The 22,561-nt window shown below is 57.1% G+C and overlaps 3 protein-coding genes and 1 long non-coding RNA gene across 5 annotated transcripts; 2 read left to right on the forward strand and 2 right to left on the reverse strand.

Annotated features, from left to right (window-relative positions):
- Window positions 1-114: 114 nt before the first annotated feature.
- On the reverse strand, window positions 115-3,451 carry ROM1 (retinal outer segment membrane protein 1). Its single transcript, XM_027531346.1, has 4 exons — window positions 3,352-3,451; window positions 1,321-2,319; window positions 722-968; window positions 115-620 (listed from the first exon to the last, which is right to left on the reverse strand). Exons 2-4 carry the CDS (start codon window positions 1,908-1,910, stop codon window positions 402-404), a joined length of 1,056 nt encoding a protein of 351 aa, XP_027387147.1. The 5' UTR covers window positions 1,911-2,319; window positions 3,352-3,451; the 3' UTR covers window positions 115-401.
- EML3 (EMAP like 3) lies at window positions 2,425-11,711 on the forward strand. The gene is made up of 22 exons (XM_027531339.1): window positions 2,425-2,778; window positions 3,613-3,784; window positions 3,872-4,129; window positions 4,224-4,334; window positions 5,359-5,426; window positions 5,591-5,714; window positions 5,933-6,103; window positions 6,297-6,366; window positions 6,445-6,555; window positions 6,796-6,891; window positions 7,244-7,399; window positions 7,562-7,703; window positions 8,121-8,272; window positions 8,353-8,478; window positions 8,563-8,694; window positions 9,148-9,215; window positions 9,756-9,844; window positions 9,916-10,013; window positions 10,130-10,217; window positions 10,685-10,783; window positions 11,073-11,203; window positions 11,286-11,711. Exons 1-22 carry the CDS (start codon window positions 2,757-2,759, stop codon window positions 11,487-11,489), a joined length of 2,688 nt encoding a protein of 895 aa, XP_027387140.1. The 5' UTR covers window positions 2,425-2,756; the 3' UTR covers window positions 11,490-11,711.
- A 262-nt stretch (window positions 11,712-11,973) lies between these two features.
- Window positions 11,974-20,805, forward strand: MTA2 (metastasis associated 1 family member 2). Of its 2 annotated transcripts, none has more exons than XM_027531341.1 (18): window positions 11,974-12,506; window positions 13,265-13,332; window positions 13,707-13,800; window positions 15,637-15,754; window positions 15,884-15,947; window positions 16,131-16,248; window positions 16,527-16,629; window positions 16,831-16,930; window positions 17,104-17,292; window positions 17,396-17,470; window positions 17,596-17,654; window positions 17,805-17,902; window positions 18,012-18,151; window positions 18,408-18,636; window positions 18,961-19,050; window positions 19,387-19,505; window positions 19,606-19,748; window positions 19,970-20,805. In XM_027531341.1, exons 1-18 carry the CDS (start codon window positions 12,479-12,481, stop codon window positions 20,133-20,135), a joined length of 2,001 nt encoding a protein of 666 aa, XP_027387142.1. In that variant the 5' UTR covers window positions 11,974-12,478; the 3' UTR covers window positions 20,136-20,805. The 2 variants fall into 2 exon arrangements, with proteins under 2 accessions (XP_027387142.1, XP_027387143.1); XM_027531342.1 differs by lacking the exon at window positions 11,974-12,506 and adding an exon at window positions 12,884-12,907.
- On the reverse strand, window positions 20,638-22,482 carry LOC113885738. The gene is made up of 2 exons (XR_003509319.1): window positions 22,401-22,482; window positions 20,638-21,475 (listed from the first exon to the last, which is right to left on the reverse strand). It is a non-coding gene; the product is annotated as an uncharacterized LOC113885738 (long non-coding RNA).
- Window positions 22,483-22,561: the final 79 nt, after the last annotated feature.

Consider the following 22,561-nt stretch of genomic DNA (forward strand, 5'->3'; position numbering starts at 1 on the left):
GGTTCTTGCATTTGATTCTTACCAGGGTCAAAACCCTTGGGTCCTGGCTTCTCCATCAGATGGAAATCAGTTCTTTCAGGGCCCCCCACCCCCTTGAAGAGAAAGATCAGGAGCTTCAGTCCAAAAGCTTTATTGAGTGTCCACCAGAAGTAGCCTCCAGGCCTTCCCATGTCATTTCTCCCACCTTGGTTTTGTTCTTTTTCTGTCCCCTGGTGGTTCTGGCCATGGACTAGGCCCTAGGACACCTGGTTTTTTCTCCTACCCCAGTCCAGCTCACTGACTATCCTTAACCCTCTAATCCCAGATTCCCCCCTCCCTCACCGGGAGCCTATAAGGAGTTGTGAGCTTTCCAGTCTTGTCCATCCCTCCCCTTCCCCCCACCCCCATCCCCACCTTAAGTTCTAGGCCTCAGGCAGACACTCCTTGGGAGGTTTCTCTTCTGGTGGGGTCTCCCCAGGTGCTGGCCTATGGGGCCCTGCTCCCTGTAGCCAGGCTGTTTTCAGCATGTCTTTCAGCCCAGCAGGAAAGAGGTAGCCCTGGGCCTCTCCCTCCCCATCAATGACTCCTCCGAGCCCCTCCAGTGCTGTCTGCAGGTACCGCAGGCCCAGAAGTACCAGAGTCTGTGGGGGGAAGCAAGAGGCAAGAGGTCAGTAAGGGTCAGCAGTTCCGGGGTCCCTGGGTTGGAGGCGGTGAGGAGGCCTCAGAACCTCTGCTGACTCACCTGCAGCAGGAAGGTAACAGCCAGCATGTTGCCCAGTGTGCTTGCCAGCCCCTGCAAGTGCCCCAGTAACACCTCGTGGCATCCTTGGGACCAGAGGTTGAGGTTGGGCTGTCGGGGATCAAAGAGGGGGTGGGCATGGGGGTCTGAGAGCTGGCTTTGCAGGCAAGGTCTGGGTGAGTGGGGATTACAGCAGGAGAAAGGGACCCCATCAATCAGATACAGGCCTTCCACATTGCTCTGGATCCGGCTGCAAAGGGAGGGGCAGGGGTGTTAGGATATCTGGTGATAGAAGCCTGAGGGAGAAGCTGCAGGGTACAGAAGTTGAGAAGGGAGAAACGAGGGAAACATTTACCAACTGCTTTACTATGCCAGGCAGGCATAATTCACTGTTGTAATCGTTACAACAACTCTGTGAGATGGTAGTTTTATCATCTCCAGTTTACAGACACATGGGCCCAGAGCAGTTTGGTACCATGCCCTGGGTCACACAGCTATTGCCCCATTCCCTCATTCACTATATGAATTACTGCCTATCTGGGTGAGGGGGTTTCAAGGAAAGAGAAGGAAGAGAAGAAGGAGGGGAGAAGCAAATCACTCACTCAACCACGTCGGGGTCATTGGGATCCAGGTAACGGTTGCTGACCCACTGGATTCCAAACCAATCCTTGTAGCCATGACGGCCACAGCAGTGGTGCCTCAGCTGCAACTCATCCAACAGCCGTTTGGCTTGACAGCGTCCGGGCACCTCTGTGTCCTTGTAGTGAACCAAGGCAGACCCCAGGCCCTCCTCCAGGCCCGTGTCCAGAGTCCCAGGTAAAGCCAGGGCTAGTCCCAGGGCAAGGACCAGGAGACCCCCGCCCCCCGCTGTGCCAGCCACCAGCAGCGGGCCTAGGACCCCTCGCCAGGGAGGGTATTGTTCTGCATCCAGACTGGCCCGGCTAGCTCCTGAACCCACCAGTCCTGTGCCCAGAGCCACTGCACTGGCCGCCAAGGCAACCTGGGGCAGGGCAGAGAACGGGCAAGAGGGAGCCAAGAAGGTACCAAGGTGCCACAGCTGGACCAGGAGGTGCCCGCTACAGAGGAGGGTGAGGCCACCGACCAGCACGAGCAGCCAGGAGAGAAGCCCGAGCCCCTGCGCCAGACGGATGCGGGGCTGGAGGGGCAGGACCAGGGGCAGCACCGGCGCCATCTCCCATCTCTGCCCGAGGGACAGCAGAGCTGTCAGGGGATGGGGTTGGCCGTGGCAGGATGCTGCGTCAGCCCGGCCCGGCTTGAGCTGGGCTAATGCCACCCTGACCCCAATACCCTGGGCATCCTCCGCCACAGCCTTAATAACCCGCCGCCCGGGTCCTCAGCCAGTCCCAGTTCGGGATGCTTCGGCTTTGCCCCTGAGAGAAAGCCCCGCCCCCGGGCAAAGGGCCGATTTCGTGACCCCGCCTCTGCCCCCTCGCGGAAGTGGGGAGGGGCTGGTCGGTTCTGCCCCCCAGAAGCAAGGGGCTGGGGGCGGAGACCTCGGGCCCCGCGCTCTTTCCCGGGTCCCCGGGGAGTCCGAGGGCCAGGATCCCGGAAGGGCCCGGAGGGCGGTGGCCCGAGGGGACCTGTGGGGGGGAGGGGTCAGAGGGTTGGCCCCGCCCCCGTACCGAGCCGCCAGGCCCGGACAGGGAGGGGTTACCAGGCGGCCCGGCCCCCCCTCCTCGTCCCGCCCCCCCTCCCGCGCTTCCTGGCGGCTCCGCGTCCGGGGCCTGTTTGTGCTGCGGCGTTGGGGCCCGGGACGGCCCCGCCACCCCACCCCCGGGAGCCGAGAGCGGCCCGGGGAGAGTCCGAGGCCCCGGCGAGCCCCAGAGCCTGCGGCCCCCTCCCCACAGCGCCCCCTCCAGGCCCTTTGCCCGCGCACGACAGCGCCCCCGGGGGGGTGGCTCGGCTCCCTCGCGCGCGCGCCCCGGGGTGCTTCCCCTTCCCCTCTCCCTTGCCATGGCCCCCGCGGCTTAGACGCCTCCTCCTCCGCCGCCGCCGCTCGGAGCAAGCCGGGGGCCGGATGGACGGGGCCGGGGGGCCCGGTGAGTACGGGGCGGGGCGGGCGGCGTGCCCCTTCCCGGAGCGCCGGCCAGTCTGGCGCTGCCATTGCCCGACGGCTGTCCCGGGCGTCCCCGCGTGCTCCTTGCCCCCGGGGGCTCCGAGCATCCTTCACTGTTCTCAGGTCGCTCCCCCTAGTTACTTGGGTCCTCCAACTGTCATTTCGGACTTCGACAATGCCATCCTGCCCCCCGTATTACTCTGGGCCCCTCCAAAGTTTCCGAACCTCCTGTGTTACCCTGGGCTTCTTTCCCTACTTTGGTGGGTCTTTTTACTCCTGACCTCCTCTGTTACCCTGGAACCTGCGCTGGGACCTCTGCTCTCCGCTGCTAACCCTCTCCTGTCACTCCGGACCTCTTCTCTTCTGAGTCCTCAGGATGACTGTCCTCTGAGTCCCCCACTTCTCTCCTGGTGCTCCCTCGCAGTTTCTCTGCCTTCCCTGGAGTCCTACGGTTACTCTGGGCTGGGCCCTGTCGTCCCTCATGCGCCTCCGTCTGTGGTTCCCACGTTCCTCGGCAGAACTCCATATTTCCCCCCTGGTACTCCATGGTACTCACTGTCTTTGCGGAGGCTGGGACAGGCAGCAGGAAGGGACCTCTGCCAGGTTCCTCGCCTGCCCTGCCAGAAGGAGGCCCTTGATCCTTTTCCCACCGTCTCCTCCCCTCTGGGAGCGCTTCCAAGCCTGGAGTTGCTTGGAGTGGGCAGTCCTATTGGACAGATGCAAAGTTAGGGGGAGAGAGAATCCCCTCAAGCCTTTCCCCAGGTGTGTGTCGGGGGCAGGGGGGTGACATGCTGACGGCTTCTTGCCCCTTTCCCAGGTGAGGGCCCGGCTCAGGAGGCCCTGCAGTCCTTGAGCCGGCGGCTTCAGGTGCAGGAGAAGGAGATGGAGCTGGTGAAGGCAGCCTTGGCAGAAGCTCTTCGCCTGCTGCGGCTGCAGGCACCCCCCACCTCCCTGCAGGACCCTGGCACCCTGGGCCCTCCAAGGGACAGGTATGCATGTGGTCACTCCCTCCTCCTCCTCCTCCTCCTCGATGGGGCCTCTAGGGCCATCAGGTTGATGCACTGTCTCCCCATCAGCCCCGCAGCGCCCCCAGGACTGCCACCCACGTGCAGCCCCTCCTTGGTGAGCCGAGGCACCCAGACGGAAGCAGAGATGGAGGTGGAACCATCCCCTGGCCCCCCTGGGCTGAGCAACGGGCCCCCAGCCCCTCCGGGGGGCAGTGAAGAACCTAGCGGGACCCAGTCTGAAGGAGGGGGCAGCAGCAGCAGTGGCACGGGCTCCCCTGGCCCCCCAGGGATCCTCAGGCTGGCTCAGCCCCCGCAGCGCACTGACACGTAAGTCTCCTGTGGTCGAGGCTGGGAGGGGAGGGCGGATAGGGGAGCCCCAGCGGCAGGAATGACGTTCACCTGCTCACTGTGCTCTGCCCAGGCCACGGAGAAATTCTTCCTCCTCATCACCCTCAGAGCGGCCTCGCCAGAAACTCTCCCGGAAGGCAGCTTCCTCGGCCAACCTGTTATTGCGGTCAGGGAGCACAGAGAGGTGGGCGAGGCTCCCCCCGCCCGCCCCGCCCCCAACCCCCTCACCCCAGGCTCAGGTTCTTGACTTTCCACATCCCTCACCTGGCTTCCCTGGGTGGGGTGGGGGGCCTCATTGCCCAACAGGAAGAAAGGAACAAGCGCTCCTGGGGCGCCTGCTGTGTACCCAGCACTGTGCCAACCCCTCGACCTCCTCCATCTCATTCAGTCCCCACGACATCCTTGGGGGGTAGGTGGTCTCATGCTGTTCATTGGCCAGGTGAGGAAGCAGGCTCAGAGAGGGTAAGTCATTTGCCTGGGATCACACAGCTAGAGCCAGGATTTCAACCAAACTCTTCCTGACTCCAGTTGCCCCTGCCCTCTCCACCATATCACAGCATCCCTTTCAAGTTCCCAAGAGGGTTTTCCAAAAGTATTCATGGTTTCCATGGGTGACTCTCCTCAGATTCCAGCTCTCTTCCCCAACCACAGCCTACTACGCTTTAGAGAGCAAGGGGGAAATCCCAGTGGATTGTCTCAGAGTGTGTACAGGCTCCAGGACACCTGAGTGTTTATTCTCACCCTATCCTTGGCCTCTCTTTTATTCTCGGAAGAGAGGTTGTCAGCTTATTATCCTCTAACGACAGTGATCTCTGGAATTCCCCTTTCACTTTCCCCTTGAGAGATAAGGACTTTCCTGCTGACCTCTCAGATCCCCAAGAGGCACGGCTGTGGACCTTCTAGAGTCACTATGGGCCCATTTTACAGATGGAGAAATGAAAAGGTTGATAGGCAGAGGCCTGGTGGTCTGGAAGAAAGTGTCACCGTACACTACCTCTTACAGCGGTGCTTGGCCCCTTTAGTCTCGGTCTTCTCACACCTTACATGGAGCCCATCTACTCCAGAGCCCTCACTGCTCACGATACAAACTTAGAGTGTGCAGAGGTGACTGTGATCTCTAGGGTGATCTCCTTTCTTGTGTCCTGCCCCTCCTCAGTTCTGTCTTGGGACCTGACTGCAGTCCCTGTGCTTTTCTCTCTGCCCAACAGCCGTGGGGGAAAAGACCCCCTCTCCAGCCCCGGCGGTCCTGGCTCTCGGAGGAGCAATTACAATTTAGGTATGTCCAGAGGGATCTGGAAGAACTTGGATGATGGGGTTGGGGCTACAGCCCCAGGAACTGTTGGGGGGGAGCTGTGAGGTATGGTGGTTGGAGCTCTGCCCTGACTTTCCTAGAAGGGAAGCTGCAGGACGGTGGTTGACACCTGCTTGTTTTCACTGTAGAAGGCATCTCAGTGAAGATGTTCCTCCGAGGCCGCCCCATTACCATGTACATCCCGTCTGGCATCCGCAGCCTGGAGGAGCTGCCCAGCGGCCCACCCCCGGAGACCCTCAGCCTTGACTGGGTGTATCCTGCTCCCTTCAACCCCCTGGCAACCACCCTTCCCATCATGAACCCTCCCCACCCCCTGCTTTTTTACGATTTCCTCCTGGGTCTGCAAGGAGAGGGGGACCTCCCCATCTATCCTCTGCCAGTGGCGCTGCTGGCTGGAGCTCTGTCTTTCTCCTCTTTTCCTCACTGTGCCCTTGATCCAACCCTTTCCTTGACCATGATCCCCACTCCAGGTATGGGTACCGGGGTCGTGACTCCCGCTCTAATCTGTTTGTGCTGCGCTCTGGGGAGGTGGTCTACTTTATCGCCTGTGTGGTGGTGCTGTACCGGCCTGGGGGAGGCCCTGGGGGCCCTGGAGGTGGTGGCCAGAGACATTACCGGGGGCACACGGACTGTGTTCGATGGTGAGGGTCCGAGGGCTGGGGAGTGGGCAGCTCAAGGCGTGGGGAGAGTGGGCTTGGCAGAAAGAGGGTCTTGGGTGGATGTGGAGAAGCAGGAGAGGAGAGTGGACTTGCTGCTCTGCAGGCCCAGGGACGGTGTCCTGGGTGGTCTTGAGAGACCGACCCCCTTCCCTAGAGTGTCTCCTCCCCCACTTAGCCTGGCTGTTCACCCTGATGGTGTGCGTGTAGCCTCAGGACAGACAGCCGGCGTGGATAAAGATGGAAAGGTAAGGCCACAGTCAAACACCAGGGTGAGATCCCGGCCCGGCCCTCCTTCACACCCCTGACTCCTTCTCCTCCACCAGCCCCTGCAGCCTGTGGTTCACGTCTGGGACTCCGAGACGCTGCTGAAGCTGCAGGAGATCGGACTGGGGGCCTTCGAGCGGGGTGTGGGGGCCCTGGCCTTTTCAGTTGTGGTGAGCTGGCCCTGGTGCCTCGAGGCCCTCATTTCCTTGTCTGGGAACCCCCTTCTTGTACTTCACCAGGAAGCCTCAGAGGTCCTGGCCTTCCCAAGCCCTGCCCAACTGGTTCTCCTAAGAGACACGTGGCCCCTTCTGCTCTCTCAGCCTGTCATAGCGCCCCTCGCCTCATTTAGACCCTGAACCCCCTGACTGCCAGGCCTCACTCAGCCCCTCTGGTGTGTCCTCTGGCCTCAGGATCAGGGCGCTTTCCTCTGTGTGGTGGATGATTCCAACGAGCACATGCTGTCGGTGTGGGACTGCAGCCGGGGCACGAAGCTGGCTGAGATCAAGGTGAGGTGTTCAGGGGGCCTGGCGGGGCGCCGGGCAGGGTTGGGTGCAGAGACCTCCAAACTTCCCAAACACGAAATCTCCCTTCTGGCTAAGTCCCCTGGAGCAAGCCTCCTAGCCTCTCTGAGGCTGTAAAGTGGGGACCACAGACATTCTGACCTCATGAGGGACAATGTGTAAGGCATTAGCGAGTGACAGAGAGTGGCGCTCTTAGGGGACCAGGGCCTTGGAGGAAGGGTTGTCCTGAGGGTTCTGGCCCTCAGTAGACCAGTTGTCAGGGTGCCAACTGAAGACAGTCTGGTAGAATGAAGGTATACAGGGCTTGGGGTGGCTGAATCTAGTATCTTCCCTTCAGAGTACAAATGACTCAGTCCTCGCCGTTGGCTTCAACCCTCGTGACAGCAGCAGCATCGTCACCAGTGGGAAATCCCACGTCCACTTCTGGAACTGGAATGGTGGAACAGGGGTTCCTGGGAACGGGACCCTCACAAGGAAACAGGGTGTCTTTGGGGTGAGGCGTGGATGGGTGCGGGATGCGGGGGAAGGCAGGGTGCAGATGAAAGCATTGGTCTGAGTACTATAGACCCTAATGCTACCCAACTCCCAGTGGCCCCTTAACTTGTAGTCTTTGCCCTACCCTTTGACCTCTGCTCTCTGCTTGCCTCGCCCCTAGAAATACAAGAAGCCCAAGTTTATCCCCTGCTTTGTGTTCCTCCCCGATGGAGACATTCTCACTGGGGACTCAGAGGGGAACATCCTCACCTGGGGGCGGAGCCTCTCAGATTCCAGGACCCCAGGAAGGGGTGGGGCCAAAGGTACGATGTGATGGGGGTGGCATCCTGGAAGGCTAGTTCCCCAGAGGGTCTGTGAAGACAGAGGAGAGGATTTCCCATTCTTTTACCTGGGGAGTTGATGGGTTCTGTCAGAGGGTGGGGCTCTCTAGGCAGCCAGAATAGAAGGGTGGTGGGCAGCATGGCAAAGGGAGGAGGCTGGGGCTTTGGAGTCTGCCAGGTTCTGGGCTCACCTCTAGTTCTGGCCTTTAGGAAGTTACCTCACTTCTTTGAACCTTGGTTGTTCAGTCTGTAAATTGGGGAGAAGAGCCAAGGATCAGAGACAGCATTCAGCGGGCACTCAGCAACTGGGAGTTATTACTGTATTGTGACCGCCTAGGCTGCTCTTGTTCCCTCCTTCCCTGCACCCTACAAGCATGACCACCTGGACTTTGCCAACAGAGACCTATGGGATTGTGGCCCAGGCCCACGCTCATGAAGGTTCCATCTTCGCCCTGTGTCTCCGGCGGGACGGGACTGTGCTGAGTGGTGGTGGGCGGGACCGCCGGCTGGTCCAGTGGGGGCCCGGGTTGGTGGCCCTTCAGGAGGCGGAGGTGACGGCTGGCCTGGGGTCAAGGGAAGGAGGGGGACAAGGAATGGACAGGGGGCCCCTGACGTTCTGTACCCCCTGCAGATTCCTGAACACTTTGGGGCCGTGCGGGCCATTGCAGAGGGGCCTGGCTCTGAGCTGCTGGTGGGCACCACGAAGAATGCGTTGCTGCGGGGAGATCTGGCCCAGGGCTTCTCCCCTGTAATCCAGGTTTGGGGGGGGCCAAGGGTTTGGGGAGCGGGGAGGGAAGAGCTGTGGGGGAGGGGCAGAGATGACAGCCGTGCTCCGCTCCAGGGTCACACGGATGAGCTCTGGGGGCTCTGCACACATCCCTTCCAGAACCGTTTCCTCACCTGTGGCCATGACCGGCAGCTCTGCCTCTGGGACGGGGAGGGCCATGCGCTGGCCTGGAGCATCGACCTCAAGGTAGAGAGCTCTGTGTCCCCGGATCCTCGCTGTCACACCCACCGTGACTTCTGTGGCCACCACTCCTTCCCCAACATCCGCTTCCCTTTTGCTCCCACAGGCAGCCACCTTGCACTGGTATGACTGTACTGGCTGCTAAAATATTTATTCTTCTGTACTGATGGTGCCACTGTCCCTGAGTACCGTCCGCCCCCCAACCCCTAGACCCCGTGAGTGGGCAACTAATGGTTAATCTCCCGCACAGCTAGGGGTATCAGTTCTGGTGGCTAAGTGTTTTGAGTAGCACCTCTGTTTAGGCTCTAGAGGCAGCCTGCCTCCCATCCCAGGTCTCCTGTGCCTCTCCTCCTCGGAAGGAGGGGAGGCTTTGCCATTGTTATCAAGATGACAAGGTATCCATCTTAGTTCCCTCACTCGAAAGGCATCTTCTTGAATTCACCTTCTCCCCTCTCCCAGGAGACTGGTCTCTGTGCTGACTTCCACCCCAGTGGGGCAGTTGTGGCCGTAGGACTGAACACAGGGAGGTGAGAGGGAGCCAGAACTCCTGGGAGGGGAAAGTAGGAGGTATGGGAAGGGTTTCTGGTAATGGGGGGCAGTGGAGGACTGTGATCGCTGCCTGTTCAGGAGCCCCAACTGCACCCTCCCACTCCTCAGTGCTTTTCCCTGCAGCCTGGGTCTCCCTTGCTCTCCTGTGGCAGCTGTCATCACACCCTCCCCCATCCACTCCCCCTCCTCTGGGAGTGGAGGAGGTGGCAGCTCCAGATAGAGGAGCAGGGGGGATGGGCGGGGCATAGGGGAAACTGACACAGGGAAGTGACAAGCTTACAGAATCCACAGAGCCCTGTCTTTGGGCCCTTGGACTCCTTTTCGGCAGGTATCAGGAGCCCCTCAGCTTTTATCTGCCCTTAGCCCCTTTCCACTTACCAGCATATAAATGCAATGACAACCTCCCTGTCTGTATCATAGCCTTTCTTTTGGTGTCTCTGAGGCTCTCTGACTTGCCAACCCGCACCCTGCTCGGGACAGGTATCCTCACACCTGTTTTCCACTTCCTTCCCTTCCAGGTGGCTGGTTTTGGATACAGAGACCAGAGAGATCGTGTCTGACATCACCGATGGCAATGAGCAGCTATCAGTGGTCCGGTACAGCCCAGGTGGGAGCCACCTCCACCCCGGACCTAGACTCATCCCTGGTCCTTCCCTCTCTGAGTGACTGTCTTTGTAGATGGGTTGTACCTGGCCATCGGTTCCCATGACAACATGATCTACATCTATAGCGTTTCCAGTGATGGTGCCAAGTCCAGCCGTTTTGGCCGCTGTGTGGTGAGGAAGCTGGGGTGGAGGGTGGGGCATTGCCATAGCAGGTAAACTAATACCCTTCTGGGGGTGGGGGTGGGAAATGGTGGCTGCATTTTTAGTCTCTTGACCCTTGCTCCCAGGGTCACTCCAGCTTCATCACTCACCTTGACTGGTCCAAGGATGGGAACTTCATCATGTCCAATTCTGGGGACTATGAGATCCTTTACTGTGAGTGACAGTAGGGGAGGGCATGAGGAGAGGGGAATTGGGGTGGGTTTTATTTATGTGTGTGGGCTCTTGGTTGGGAGGGGATGAAGGAAATGTGAGGGAGCTCCCAGTAGAGGGGCTGAAAATGTGTTTATACACAATAGGACAGAAAAACCACACACACAGTTTAACACCATGTTTTATTCCCACCAGGCCTTAAGAGAGTTGAAAAATGTACTAGGAAAAAGATTGTTCTGGAAAAGTTTCTCAGGACAGGTGTGGAGGGGTTGACTTAAATCTAGAGAGGAGAACTTCAGATGGGAACTCAGGAAGCACAAGGGGCTGGGTTTTGCCCTGGGCTGAGGGCTACCACTCTGACCAGATCACATGCCATGGCCTCAAGCCAGTCTTTCCAATTTGGCCTCCCATGTTATCCTCCCCACGGAGGACTGGGTGAGAACTGAGCTGGGTGGGCTCCCTCTCCCCAGGGGACGTGGCTGGAGGCTGTAAGCTGCTGAGGAATCGCTATGAGAGCCGAGACCGGGAGTGGGCCACCTACACCTGCGTGCTGGGCTTCCATGTCTACGGTGAGAAGGGGCACAGGGCCGTGGAAACTTGCGTGAGTGTGGGGGGACAAGGTGCAGCCCGCCTGGGGCTCGGAATGCTGGACATGTGTAGGGGGTGGACGTCAAGAAACTGGCAGATCCAGCCCAAGAGGCCTCCCCCACCCCCGCCCCACCGGCCCTCGGGACTGGGAAGGATTGCCTGGAACGTGGTGGGTGGGTGGCCGGGCTGCCTGAGCTAGGGGGAAAATGGTGCAGCTCTGGACCGCGGGTGGGGGCGGGGAGGTCGGGCTGAGGCCGGCTGCTGTGATAGGCGTGTGGCCAGATGGCTCGGATGGAACTGACATCAACTCCCTGTGCCGCTCCCACAACGAGCGCGTCGTGGCCGTTGCCGACGACTTCTGCAAAGTGCACCTCTTCCAGTACCCGTGCGCGCACGCCAAGGTGAGGCCCCCCCGGGCCTCCGGGGCAGGGCGGGCGGCAGGGGTCCCGCGGCCGCTGCAGCTCCATCTTCTTTCCGGCCCAGGCGCCGAGCCTCGTGTACGGTGGTCACGGCAGCCACGTGACCAGCGTCCGGTTCACGCACGACGACTCGCACCTCATCTCGCTGGGCGGCAAGGACGCCAGCATCTTCCAGTGGCGAGTGTTGGGCGCTGGGGGCACGGGGCCGGTGCCCACCACGCCCTCTCGAACCCCCTCCCTGTCCCCTGCCTCCTCTCTTGACGTCTGACCCACCGGCCCTGCAGTGTGGCCCTGCCCCACCCACCCAAATCCCCGGACCGGGGCGACCCTGTCCTCGACTTCGAGACATTCCCAAAAGTGCATTTCCCTGGAGGGGGCGAACGGCACCCCTGCACACACTGTATAGACCCGCTGGCTGAGCCGGGCAGCCCCAGCCTGGGCCCTGACTCCCGCTGCCTGCTGAGGGGCAATAAACCAAAAGCAAAGTCGCCTCCCGGTCCTTTTGTGGGGCGCGGCTGGGCGCCTCGGGGCTTTATGGGGGTGGGGAGGAAGGCAAAGGGGAATGCGGAAAAGGTGAGGGAGGGTGGACTTTTTATGCAAATAACAGGCGAAGCCTCTTGCAAATAACTGCGAGGTTCTAAGGCGCTACGAGTTTTTCCGCGGCCGCAGGCGGAGCTGCAAGACTCCAGCTAGCAGAGAGTTAAGCCCAACTCCTCTCCCCGCCCTCGGAGGCGGGGCCGAGCCGCCACGGAAATAGCCGAGTGCTGGGCCGCGGTTGCCCGGAGGGAGCCGAACTTCTTCCGGAAGTAGCCGAGCTTTGCGGTCTTGCTCTCCGACCGGAGCCGAGTGCTGGGCCTTGTTCTCCGGATCCGCCGAAGGTGTTCCGGAAGGAGGCGAACCCCGAGGCGGGCCGGCAAGTCTTCGCGGCGGCCCTCAGAGTCCAACGTCTGGTGGGACTCGGCGAGGGCGGGGGTAGCTGCAGCCCGCCTCCGGTCCGGCGAGATCCGAGGTCGTTCCGGAAGAAGCCGAGCGGACCGGCGCCGGTCTCGGCGTCCCGGGCGTGAGCCTATAGAGGCGGCGGCGACAGCGCGGGCCGGGATGAGCCGCGACGGCTGAGGCTGCGGAGGCGCCGGCTGCGCGGGCCCGACTGAGACTTCTGCGAAGCGCCGGCCCCGCGTTCAGGGCTTCGCTTCGAGTCCTGCCCTCGGGAGCCTTCCGGACCCCTTTGTGCGGCCGGAGGCGGCGGCGGGAACGGCCATGGCGGCCAACATGTACCGAGTGGGAGGTGAGTACCGGGCGTTAGGGGCTTCGGGGCTTGGGGCGGGAGAGGTTGGGCGCTGGGGTCAGAAAGGCTCGGCTCCCAGCGGCGCGGGGAACCGCGTCTAGGGCGGCGTGGTCCAGAGCGCGGACCGGAACCGGAACCGGGAGCATGGGGAGCGAGAGCGCGGGGATCGCGACGCGGCCGGGCTCCAAGACTCCCGGGGAGGCTGCGGGCGGCCCGACGTCACTCTCAGGGCAGCGTCTGGGCCGCCGGGGTCGTAAAGCGGGATTGCGAAAGTGGTTCCAAAGGGGCTGACAGGGCAGGCAGGGGGCGCGAAAGGCCGGGGCGACTGCTTGGCCACCAACGGGGGAGCGGCCGGGAGGTTTCCTCTTCCCAGGCGTTATTGTGCGCCTCGGTTCGCAAAGGTGGGGGCCCTGTACAAAGTGAACAATTGCTCTCTTGACCGAGACTGGGATGCAACTCCATCGCTGAGTTGTGGGGACTGCTGAGCAGGGGAACCCCCTGCTTCTCTTGTCTCCTCCTTAAGGCTCACTTTTGAGCGGAGGATCTGATTTAAGAACTGGGTGATTAGGGTTGGAGGGTGGAACGTCTCTCCATTATTTTCTGCTAGTCTGTACACTTGCACATTTCAGCGTCCTCTCTACCTAGACCCTTATCTCCTTTTGGTCTACTCAGGCCTCCTTTCGCTCCTCCCACTCTGGTGCTGGACTCTCCCATCTACTCCTCTGATCTTCCCGGTTCTTCCCCACCCCCTCCTACAGATTACGTCTATTTTGAGAACTCCTCCAGCAATCCTTACCTGGTTAGAAGGATTGAAGAGCTCAACAAGGTGAGTGGAGCAGAGGCCCGCCACTCCCCCCTACCCCCCAACCTCCGTCTTCTTTTTTCAGAGATCTGTAACTTCAGGTGAATGAGAGACAGAGATAACACAAACCCTGTCCTAAGTACCCATGCATATTCATTCATTCATTTATTCCACGCATTCAGGAAAGGCTATTAAGAGCTTAGTGGGAACTTTACTGTTCTGTTTTTTGGGGGGCCGAGGAAAGGGATTTGGAAGTCTGTCCTTAAATGTGAATCTCTTGATTCATAATTTGAGTTTTTCTTACATTCTTTAGAAACTTGTTCACTGATGTTAGTCTCTTCTTTATGCATTTCCACTTTCAAATGATTAGTTTTCACCACCGATTTTTCTCTCCTTAGACTGCAAATGGAAACGTGGAGGCAAAGGTCGTGTGCCTCTTCCGGCGAAGGGACATTTCTAGTAGCCTCAACAGCCTGGCTGATAGTAATGCCAGTGAGTGTCTTTGTCCCCACCCCCGGTTTCCCTGTCTCCCACTGCCCATGATCTGAAGCCTGGGCATGTCCCTGCAGGTGTTCTCTTGTAGCATGCCCAAGGCAGGGGTGTGAGTTTGGGGGTGGGAAGTGCCTGGTCTGCAGAGGGAGGCCTGTTTTTACATGTTGGTTTAGAAGCAAGGTGGAAAGGCCATGATAAGGAAAGCCAGAATTTGGCTTGTGTGTGAGTTGTATATTTGTGAATTTGCCTTTGTGAATGGTGTATGTAAAAGAGATGATAGTATTTAAATCGGGGATGAGGAAGCACTTTAGAGAAGCAGACCTCTAGGGGGACAGTTTCGGTTATATTGGGATGATAGGTGGTGACTGTGAAGAGAAGAGACTGTACTGAGAAGCGTGCATAATAGGAAAGCAGGTTTTTGGTGTGATCATGAGGTGGTAAGGCTACACTGATGGGAGAAAATAGGAAGCCAGGAACATTTTCTTGCGCTTTTCCTCTATTCTCACCTCGCCTAGCTTCTCTCACCTAGCCCTGTACTCCATTTTACATCTTTCCCTTTTCTTTTCACCCTATCCTGCTTCTCTTGATGCTTTCATCTTTTTAGATACATAGCTTTCTGTTTTCTTTAGTTTCTTTTTCCTTTCCTGCTTTGGCTTTCTTTCCCCTTTCTCTTGTTCTTCCTTTCTAAATTATTTTCCTTATTTTGGGCTTCTTTGAGCATTGGGCGTGAAGGGGTTAACGAGGACTTGGGCCGACCAAGTTCTCTGGCTCTCTGGGGTTTCCAACCCTGTCTGGCAGGGGCTGACCTTGGTCTTGTCCAATCGGAAAGGCTGTGGGGGGTGTGGTCCCCCTTGCCTTAGCACAGGGTTTCCGGAGCACACAGGCAAGGGGTGGAGCCTACTGCACACCCCTGGCCCCCCCCCCCCCTTCTCCTTGAGGTTGGGAACAATGCACCAATGAGCCTGGGCCTGTGGCTCTTCTGCCCCCTCCCTGTTTGGTTGGCACCCAACCAAGTTAACCCTTTCCACTAAGGTTTCAGGGCAAGTTGCAGCTCCTTGGGGGGGAAGGTGTTGGCACTGGCTTGAGAGGTACTGTCCTTGAGAGCCCCCAAAACAAACTATTATTAGCAAGTAGAAAACAAGAGAGTTAGGGTTGCATGTGATGTTTAAGAGCAGAGTCTCCTGAAATTTGCAGAGGAACTGGTAAACACAATTTTGTGTGATGCTTTTATTTATTTATTTATCTTCACTGAATTTCTGGACCCCAGGCTAGTTTAGCAAGAGACAAGTGTGATATTCTCGCTGGGCCTGGTGTGGGCAGATGTGTGCTGTATGAGTGGTATCTGAGCATTGGCACCTGGGTTTGCCGTGTGTTTCTGTGGCAGCCTTTGTACTCTCAGCATGTGTGTGTTCAGTGTGTCTGACTCTTTGTGGCCCCATGAACGTAGCCTGCCAGCTTCTCTGTCCACGGGATTTCCCAAGCAAGACTACTGGGAGCAGGTTGCCATTTCCTTCTCCAGGGTATCTTCCCCACCCAGGGATCCAGCCCTGTCTCCTGCATTGATTGGCAGGCAGATTCTTTACCCCTGAGTCACCTGGGAAGCTCTTGTACCCTGAGCAGCTCTTCCCTAAGAGCACTCATTAGTGATGAACAGTTGGGAGCACCTGTGATGGCAACGGGAGGGCTAAGAGGTAAGGGTGGTGTGGTAAGGATATGGAAGGCAGGTCCCTGAGGAATGTGAGGAAAACATTAAATATTTTCCCTGGCTTAGAGTTTTTAAGGTGGCTTCTTTCTGAATTAGTTTCTGACTTGCTTTCTTCCTCCTAAATCTCCCAGGGGAGTTTGAGGAGGAATCGAAGCAGCCAGGGGTGTCAGAACAGCAGCGACATCAACTGAAGCACCGAGAACTTTTTCTTTCTCGGCAATTCGAATCATTGCCAGCCACCCACATAAGGTATGGGGCAGTCAGGGCCACTTGGCTTGCATGTACTTATTTAGAAGGTGGAGAGGAGGGGCTGGTGTGCAGGAGATGCCGCGCAGAGGAAATGAGCTCACCCAGGGTTTTCTGACTTCTCTCCCGTAGGGGGAAATGCAGTGTGACCCTCTTGAATGAGACAGATATCTTGAGCCAGTACCTGGAAAAGGAGGTGAGAAAGAAGTGTTGGGAGAAGAGGGAGGGAAGTGGGTATTGCCCCGAAAGGCAGGAAGAAAGTCTGACTGGGATGAGGTACAGGTTGACAGGCTGCCTGTCTTGGGAACTCTGGATAACCCCCGTGCCCCCTGCCTATGAGGACTGCTACCCTGCTTACCTTCTCTCTTTCTGTCTCCAGGACTGCTTTTTTTACTCACTGGTGTTTGACCCTATGCAGAAGACACTTCTAGCTGATCAGGGAGAGATCCGAGTTGGTTGCAAATACCAAGCTGAGATCCCAGATCGCCTGGCAGAGGGTATGAAGCAGGAGAGACTGGGTTATGACCACTGGGATGTCTTAAGATCAAAGTCTCTGAGTGGTGGGCCTTGGCTTTGTGTGGTGCACAGTCTGCGTGGCTCTGTGTTAACAACCCGGGCAGAATGGGACCTTAGGAACCTGAAGGGGGCAGACGGGCACACTGGGAAGAGAAGTCTGAGAGTTAAGATGGCTAATAGCGTCCAAGGAGGAGATGAGGTGTTATTGTGTCAAGGCACCTATTTTTCTCCTGGATGATACCACTTCCCCACTCCCCAGGAGAATCTGATAATCGGAACCAACAGAAGATGGAGATGAAAGTCTGGGATCCAGACAACCCTCTCACAGACCGGCAGATTGATCAGTTTCTCGTGGTGGCCCGGTGAGGGGTGGGTGGATGGGGAAGATGGGCTGTGGGCGGTGTGGACGTAGTTCTGAGTCATGTTCTTAAGAGATGGACTTTAATTATTTTTGGCCTGGGTGTTGTCCTTTTTTATCCGCCCCCCCCCCCCGCCTCATCTGGCTTCGTTCCTCAGCCCACTCGAACTTTCTTCTTTCCCTGACTTCTCACTCTCTCCTTTAGAGCTGTGGGGACCTTTGCAAGAGCCCTAGATTGCAGCAGTTCCATTCGGCAGCCAAGCCTGCACATGAGTGCAGCCGCTGCCTCCCGAGATATCACCCTGGTGAGCAAAAGTTGGTGGGTAGTTGGGTGGGCTGTGTTTTGTGGGGACCTGTAGAGCCTCGGAACTCTGCAGGGAGGAGGTTATCTCTGAGGTGGGGGGAGTACTTAAAGAGCAGCAGGGGAGTGGTGCTGAGAGTTTTAGGTCATCAGCATTGCTTCCCACCTTTTCTGTAGTTTCATGCAATGGATACGTTGCAGAGGAATGGCTATGATCTGGCTAAGGCCATGTCAACCCTGGTGCCCCAGGGCGGGCCAGTGTTGTGTCGGGATGAGATGGAGGAATGGTCAGCCTCAGAGGCTATGCTGTTTGAAGAGGCCCTGGAGAAGTATGGGAAGGATTTCAATGATATTCGCCAGGACTTTGTAAGTTGCTGGAGCTAGGAGGAGAGGTGGAAGAGGTGGCAGATGAGGGAACCAGGCTCTGGGGCCAGATCCCAGCTCACCCTTCTTCTCTCTGTCTCTTCAGCTACCCTGGAAGTCACTGGCCAGCATAGTTCAGTTTTATTACATGTGGAAAACCACAGACCGATACATTCAACAGGTAAGGTCTGGGCTGGGGAGGCTGGACCAGAGGCCCCCTGCTCACCTCTGCTTTTGAAGTTGATGACACCCCCCACCCCCAGCTGAGATGCTCTGATCCTTTTTTTCTTTTTCTCCTTCCCGCAGAAAAGATTGAAAGCTGCTGAAGCAGACAGCAAACTAAAACAAGTCTACATCCCTACCTAGTAAGTATGATGGGTAGGGTGTGTTTCCTCTCTCTGCCCGTAACCTGTGCTTTTCTAAGTGATGGGGGGTGCACAGGAGACAGGGGCAAATTATTATGGGGACAAAGTGGAAGTCTTTCCTTGACCAGTTCCTGGTTTCTCTCCCATTAGCACCAAACCAAACCCTAACCAGATAATCTCTGTGGGCTCAAAACCTGGCATGAATGGGGCTGGATTCCAAAAGGGCCTGACTTGTGAGAGTTGCCACAGTGAGTTCCAGAGGGGGATAAGGGATGCCGGGGGTGAGTGGGGTGTTTGCCTGAGAGGCTCAAGTGGCATTTACCTCCTGACTGTTCCCTCCACTCCATGCTCCCACAGCCACACAGTCTGCCCAGTGGTACGCCTGGGGCCCGCCCAACATGCAGTGCCGCCTCTGTGCTTCCTGTTGGATCTACTGGAAGAAGTACGGGGGACTGAAGACCCCAACTCAGCTTGAGGGGGCTGCTCGGGGCACCACAGTAAGGATGGATGAGGAGCAGGTTGGGGAGAGCAGTAAGCTAATTGATGTGAGCTTTAGGCGAAGGCCAGAACACCCAGCTCCAGTAAGGTGATGGCTTGACTGCGGGTGGTGGAGGTCGGACTTGGTGTAGTGGTTGGGGAGCCAGGTGGTCAGGACAGCAACAAAGAAATCAGGTGGGAATAAACCCTCTGCTGGCAGTGGAAGAAGGGAGCCTTGGTGACTGACTGTTTTCCCTTTATCCTCTGTCCTTCCAGGAGCCACACTCGAGGGGTCATTTGTCCAGACCAGAAGCCCAAGGTCTCTCCCCCTACACAACCAGCGCCAACCGGGCCAAGCTGCTGGCTAAGAACAGGCAAACATTCCTGCTCCAGACCACAAAGCTGACCCGTCTTGCCAGACGCATGTGCAGGGACCTGTTGCAGCCAAGGAGGGCTGCCCGACGACCCTACGCCCCTATCAATGCCAACGCCATCAAGGCAGAGTGTAAGGGCAGGAGTGCTGGGCTGGTGGCAGGTTCGGGTTGCTGTGGCCAGAGACCAGGGTTTTCTCTGGGTGTTTAATGACAGCAGGGGTAGTAGGCTGCAAGGGCTTGTTAGGAGATTAGACATGGTTCCTTGGGACTTCCCTGGTGGCGCAGGGGTTAAGACTCCATGCTCCCAATGCAGGGGGTGCAGGTTCAGTTCCTGGTTAGGGAACTAAGATCTTGCATGCTGCACAGTGTGACGAAAACCAAAAGACTTGGCTCCTGGCCCCCGAGGAGACCTGAATAGTGACGCACCTTCAGAAGCTTTCATCTTTGTTCTCCAGGCTCCATTAGACTTCCTAAGGCTGCCAAGACTCCACTGAAGATTCACCCTCTGGTGCGGCTGCCCCTGGCAACTATCGTCAAAGATCTGGGTAAGGGATGGGGAGCTAGATGACTCAGGGTGGGTTTAGGATGGGGAGCCGCTAGGTGGTGTCTGGCTTTTATTAAAGACCCTTCTCTTCCCCTGCTTTTTTCTTTCTCACTGAGTCCAGAGAGGGTTAGTCTTAACTGTACTTTTCTAGGATAAAAATGTTCTTCTCATAAGCTATCCAGTATAATTACATACTGATTGATGGAAGAACATGTTCATATATGACTTTTGAAATACTGCTAATTACTTGTCAGACCCCTCTCCCATCACTACTTTCGGGTATTCATAGAGAAAGTGTGAACGTTCTCCATGGTTTCTTTTAATTTTTTTCTGACAGTGGCCCAGGCACCTCTGAAACCAAAAACACCTCGGGGTACCAAGACACCGATCAACAGAAATCAGCTGACCCAGAACCGGGGACTGGGGGGCATCATGGTGAAACGGGCCTATGAGACTGTGAGTGAGCCAAGTGGAGTTGGGTGGGCTTTTATAGCTTTTATATCTAATGGGTGTCTGGGAGTCCGCTCTCTCACTGTGTTGCCCCACCTTTTTCCAGATGGCAGGAGTTCCTTTCTCTGCCAATGGAAGGCCTCTGGCCTCAGGGATTCGCTCAAGCTCACAGCCAGCAGCCAAGCGTCAGAAACTCAACCCAGCTGATGCACCTAATCCTGTGGTGTTTGTAGCCACAAAAGATACCAGGTAGGGAGCCCTCCATGGGAGGGGCCAAGAGGTCAACAACCCAGATGGGTGGGTATGGGAAAGGAAATAGGAGGATCTGAGCAAGAGCAGCTCCCCGAGACTGGGTTGCAGGGAGGGGGGATGCTGGGAAAAGATGGGCTGGAAGGTGGCATTGTAGTAGAATGTGGAGCTTCACCTTGATGGTCTTTGGTTTTTTTGCTGCCTCTTCTCTTGCCGGCCAGAGCCCTGCGGAAGGCTCTGACCCACCTGGAAATGCGGAGAGCTGCCCGCAGGCCCAATTTGCCCTTGAAGGTGAAGCCGCCGCTGATGGCAGTGCGGCCCCCAGTCCCTCTTCCTCCTTCGTCACATCCTGCCAGCACCAATGAGCCCATTGTCCTGGAAGATTGAGCACCTGTGGGGAAGGGAGGTGGGCTGAAAGCTAGAGGGTGGGTGCACAGGGCACCTAGCCTCCCTTCCCTCTAGTATCAAAGGGAATGAGGAGTGAAGGAGGGAGGGAGCAAATGAGTGTGTCCTTGGAGGGGCCGGGCGCCCTCTGGTGTTAGCACTTGGAGGCTTGTCCCCTTCTAATGCCTCTCCATGCCTGGTGGTGGAGGGCAGTCTGCAGGAACTTGGCTCATTGTGGGAACCTAGCCTGTTTTGGGGGGTAGGAACCACAGTTGTCTTGGACAGTTTGGGGGGGAGGGTTTTTTAATTTTTTAAAAATTTTGCCTCCCTTTGTGAAAGGGGATAGGGAAGGGGAAGAATAAACAGATACCAGGTGGTGGTATCTGGTTGGGGGAGGGGGGCGTGCACTGCCATGACTGCCATGTCTTTTTTTTTTTTTTTTTTCCTAATTGGGGGTTTCTCTTGCTGTCCGGTGTCCGGACTTTCCTAAATGGAGTTTGAGGCCCCTAAGCTGGTATCAATCCCAGCCTATGCTCGCTCTTTCCTTCCCTCCCCTTGTCCCCTCTGCCTTTTGTACGCCAGTTCTCAGAAATAAAGACCTTTTGTCTGTTTTTTTAACCTCGGATTCTGTAATTGGTTCTTATAGTAACAAATAAAAAGCTGTTTTCTTCAGCTCCTCCTGGCTCAGCTGTTCTCTGCTGTGTGTGTGGTGGCTTCTGTAGGAGGGGGTGTTTGTGTGTGTCTGGTGGCTTCTATAGGAAGGTGTGTGTGTGGTGGCTTCTATAGGACGGGGTGTGTGTGTGTTGGGGTGTGTGTCTTGGATTGGGAAAATAAAGGACAAAGCACAATAGAGAAGGTGCAGATGGGGCTTGCTCTGGGAACAGCTTTACGTGCTATGTAGCCTGGACAGGTGGCTTGGTCCCGTTATTGCTTTCCTGTGGAGTCCAGACTGCTCCCCAGCTGCCTACAGTACTGCAGCCCAAGCACCATCTTGGACCAGCTTCATTAAAACAGTTGCGATGTGCTGGTTCTCCGAATTGACTAGTGGATTCCATAGAGGGAGGGGGTGTGCGTGTGTGTCTAGTTTCTTCTTTATTTTCCAACTCTTACTCCCCCTCTTCTTTTTACTGAAGGAATTCTGGGAGTTGCTAGAGGCCAGAGCAGGATGTATACCACTTTGGAGGGTACTGTAGGATCATGCCACCTACTTTTCTGCTACTTCAAGGATCCCCAAGGCCAGCCTCAGCAGCTGCCTTGATATTGAGGTCCCCCTTGTGGTGTTTCCTGCCTTTTCGGGTTTGGGAGACCGATTAGACACGAGCTGATTCCAATGAGAGGAGCACCTTGGGAGAGAAAAGTTAAGCTTACTGTCTGCTCCTTGAGCACTTTCTTTAGAGATAGGGAAAAGCCTAAGCAGCAGACTTACCTCGAGTTTAGTTTGAGACGCCTGACTCAGGTCGGCTACTCTTTTCACAGCCCAATGCTGTGGGTTGATCAACACAGCAGGAGCTCCGTAGCCCAGCTGATACGCCCCTCTATCTCATGGTCCCTGTCTCTGGGGCCTCCTCAGTTCCCTTGCTCTCTTCCTGGTCTAAGCCAACACCTCTAGTGTCGGGAGGAATGACCACTACAGCGGTCTGCTGTGGTATCAGCACCCTCCAATGTTTTTACGCAGTTGCCATCACAGCAGTTTAGGCTGCATGCCTTTAAATGGGCGGGAGGCTCTGGCATCTGGTGAATACTCCACGCAGACGGCTATTGAAGAAGAAAGGCCATCTGGCTGTGGGCCCGTGGAGTTCTAACGGTGCGCGCGGGGAAGAGCTCCCCAATCAGGGCTAGGAAGCCGGCGCAGAACAGCATTCTGAGAAAGGACCGACGGTAGAGGAAAGAGGATAAGAGTCCTCAGAAGGTTTGGAGACTAGGAACAGCCCGGGCCTGAAGGACCCGCCTTTATCTACCAGGGAAATGGCAATCCAATCCCATGGACAGAGGAGCCTGGTAGGGTACAGTTCATGGGGTCGCAAAGAGTCGGACACGACTGAGCGACTTCACTTTTAAATATGGGGTTGAGGATACAGCCCCATGGGTCTCTACTGCCCCTCGAAGGAGGGCACAGCCTGCCCTAGGTCACCCAGCAAGGAAACCGCCGGCTGTCAAGGAGGGTGCCAGGCAAGAAACCCGGCTCAGACCTTGTGGCTGCCTTGTGAATATTCATGCTCTTGGGGCCAATCAACGTCTCAACCGCTCAGAGCACACCAATTGGCTTACCGCATGCAGATAAGCATCGTGGACAGTTTTCCAAAAGCTGGTAGAGACCTAACTCCGGCAGGACTCGGAACCCTGAGCCGAAAGAGCTCGGTTTTAGCAGGCGTGTACCGCGCGATTGACCGACGGCACGTCACTTCCTATTGGACCGGCGGAAGTTGCTT

Source organism: Bos indicus x Bos taurus, chromosome 29, assembly GCF_003369695.1.
Source record: "Bos indicus x Bos taurus breed Angus x Brahman F1 hybrid chromosome 29, Bos_hybrid_MaternalHap_v2.0, whole genome shotgun sequence".
NCBI lineage: Eukaryota > Metazoa > Chordata > Mammalia > Artiodactyla > Bovidae > Bos > Bos indicus x Bos taurus.

Coding starts and splice junctions, on each gene's coding strand:
- ROM1 (XM_027531346.1), bottom strand. CDS start 1,910: ATGGCGCCGGTGCTGCCCCTGGTCCTGCCCCTCCAGCCCCGCATCCGT. Junction 969..1,320: donor AATGACCCCGACGTGGTTGA/GTGAGTGATTTG, acceptor CTCCCTTTGCAG/CCGGATCCAGAGCAATGTGG. Junction 621..721: donor CTGTTACCTTCCTGCTGCAG/GTGAGTCAGCAG, acceptor TTCCCCCCACAG/ACTCTGGTACTTCTGGGCCT.
- EML3 (XM_027531339.1), top strand. CDS start 2,757: ATGGACGGGGCCGGGGGGCCCG. Junction 5,715..5,932: donor ACCCTCAGCCTTGACTGGGT/GTATCCTGCTCC, acceptor TCCCCACTCCAG/GTATGGGTACCGGGGTCGTG. Junction 6,104..6,296: donor CACACGGACTGTGTTCGATG/GTGAGGGTCCGA, acceptor TCCCCCACTTAG/CCTGGCTGTTCACCCTGATG.
- MTA2 (XM_027531341.1), top strand. CDS start 12,479: ATGGCGGCCAACATGTACCGAGTGGGAG. Junction 13,333..13,706: donor GGATTGAAGAGCTCAACAAG/GTGAGTGGAGCA, acceptor TTCTCTCCTTAG/ACTGCAAATGGAAACGTGGA. Junction 17,471..17,595: donor CAGACCGATACATTCAACAG/GTAAGGTCTGGG, acceptor TCCTTCCCGCAG/AAAAGATTGAAAGCTGCTGA.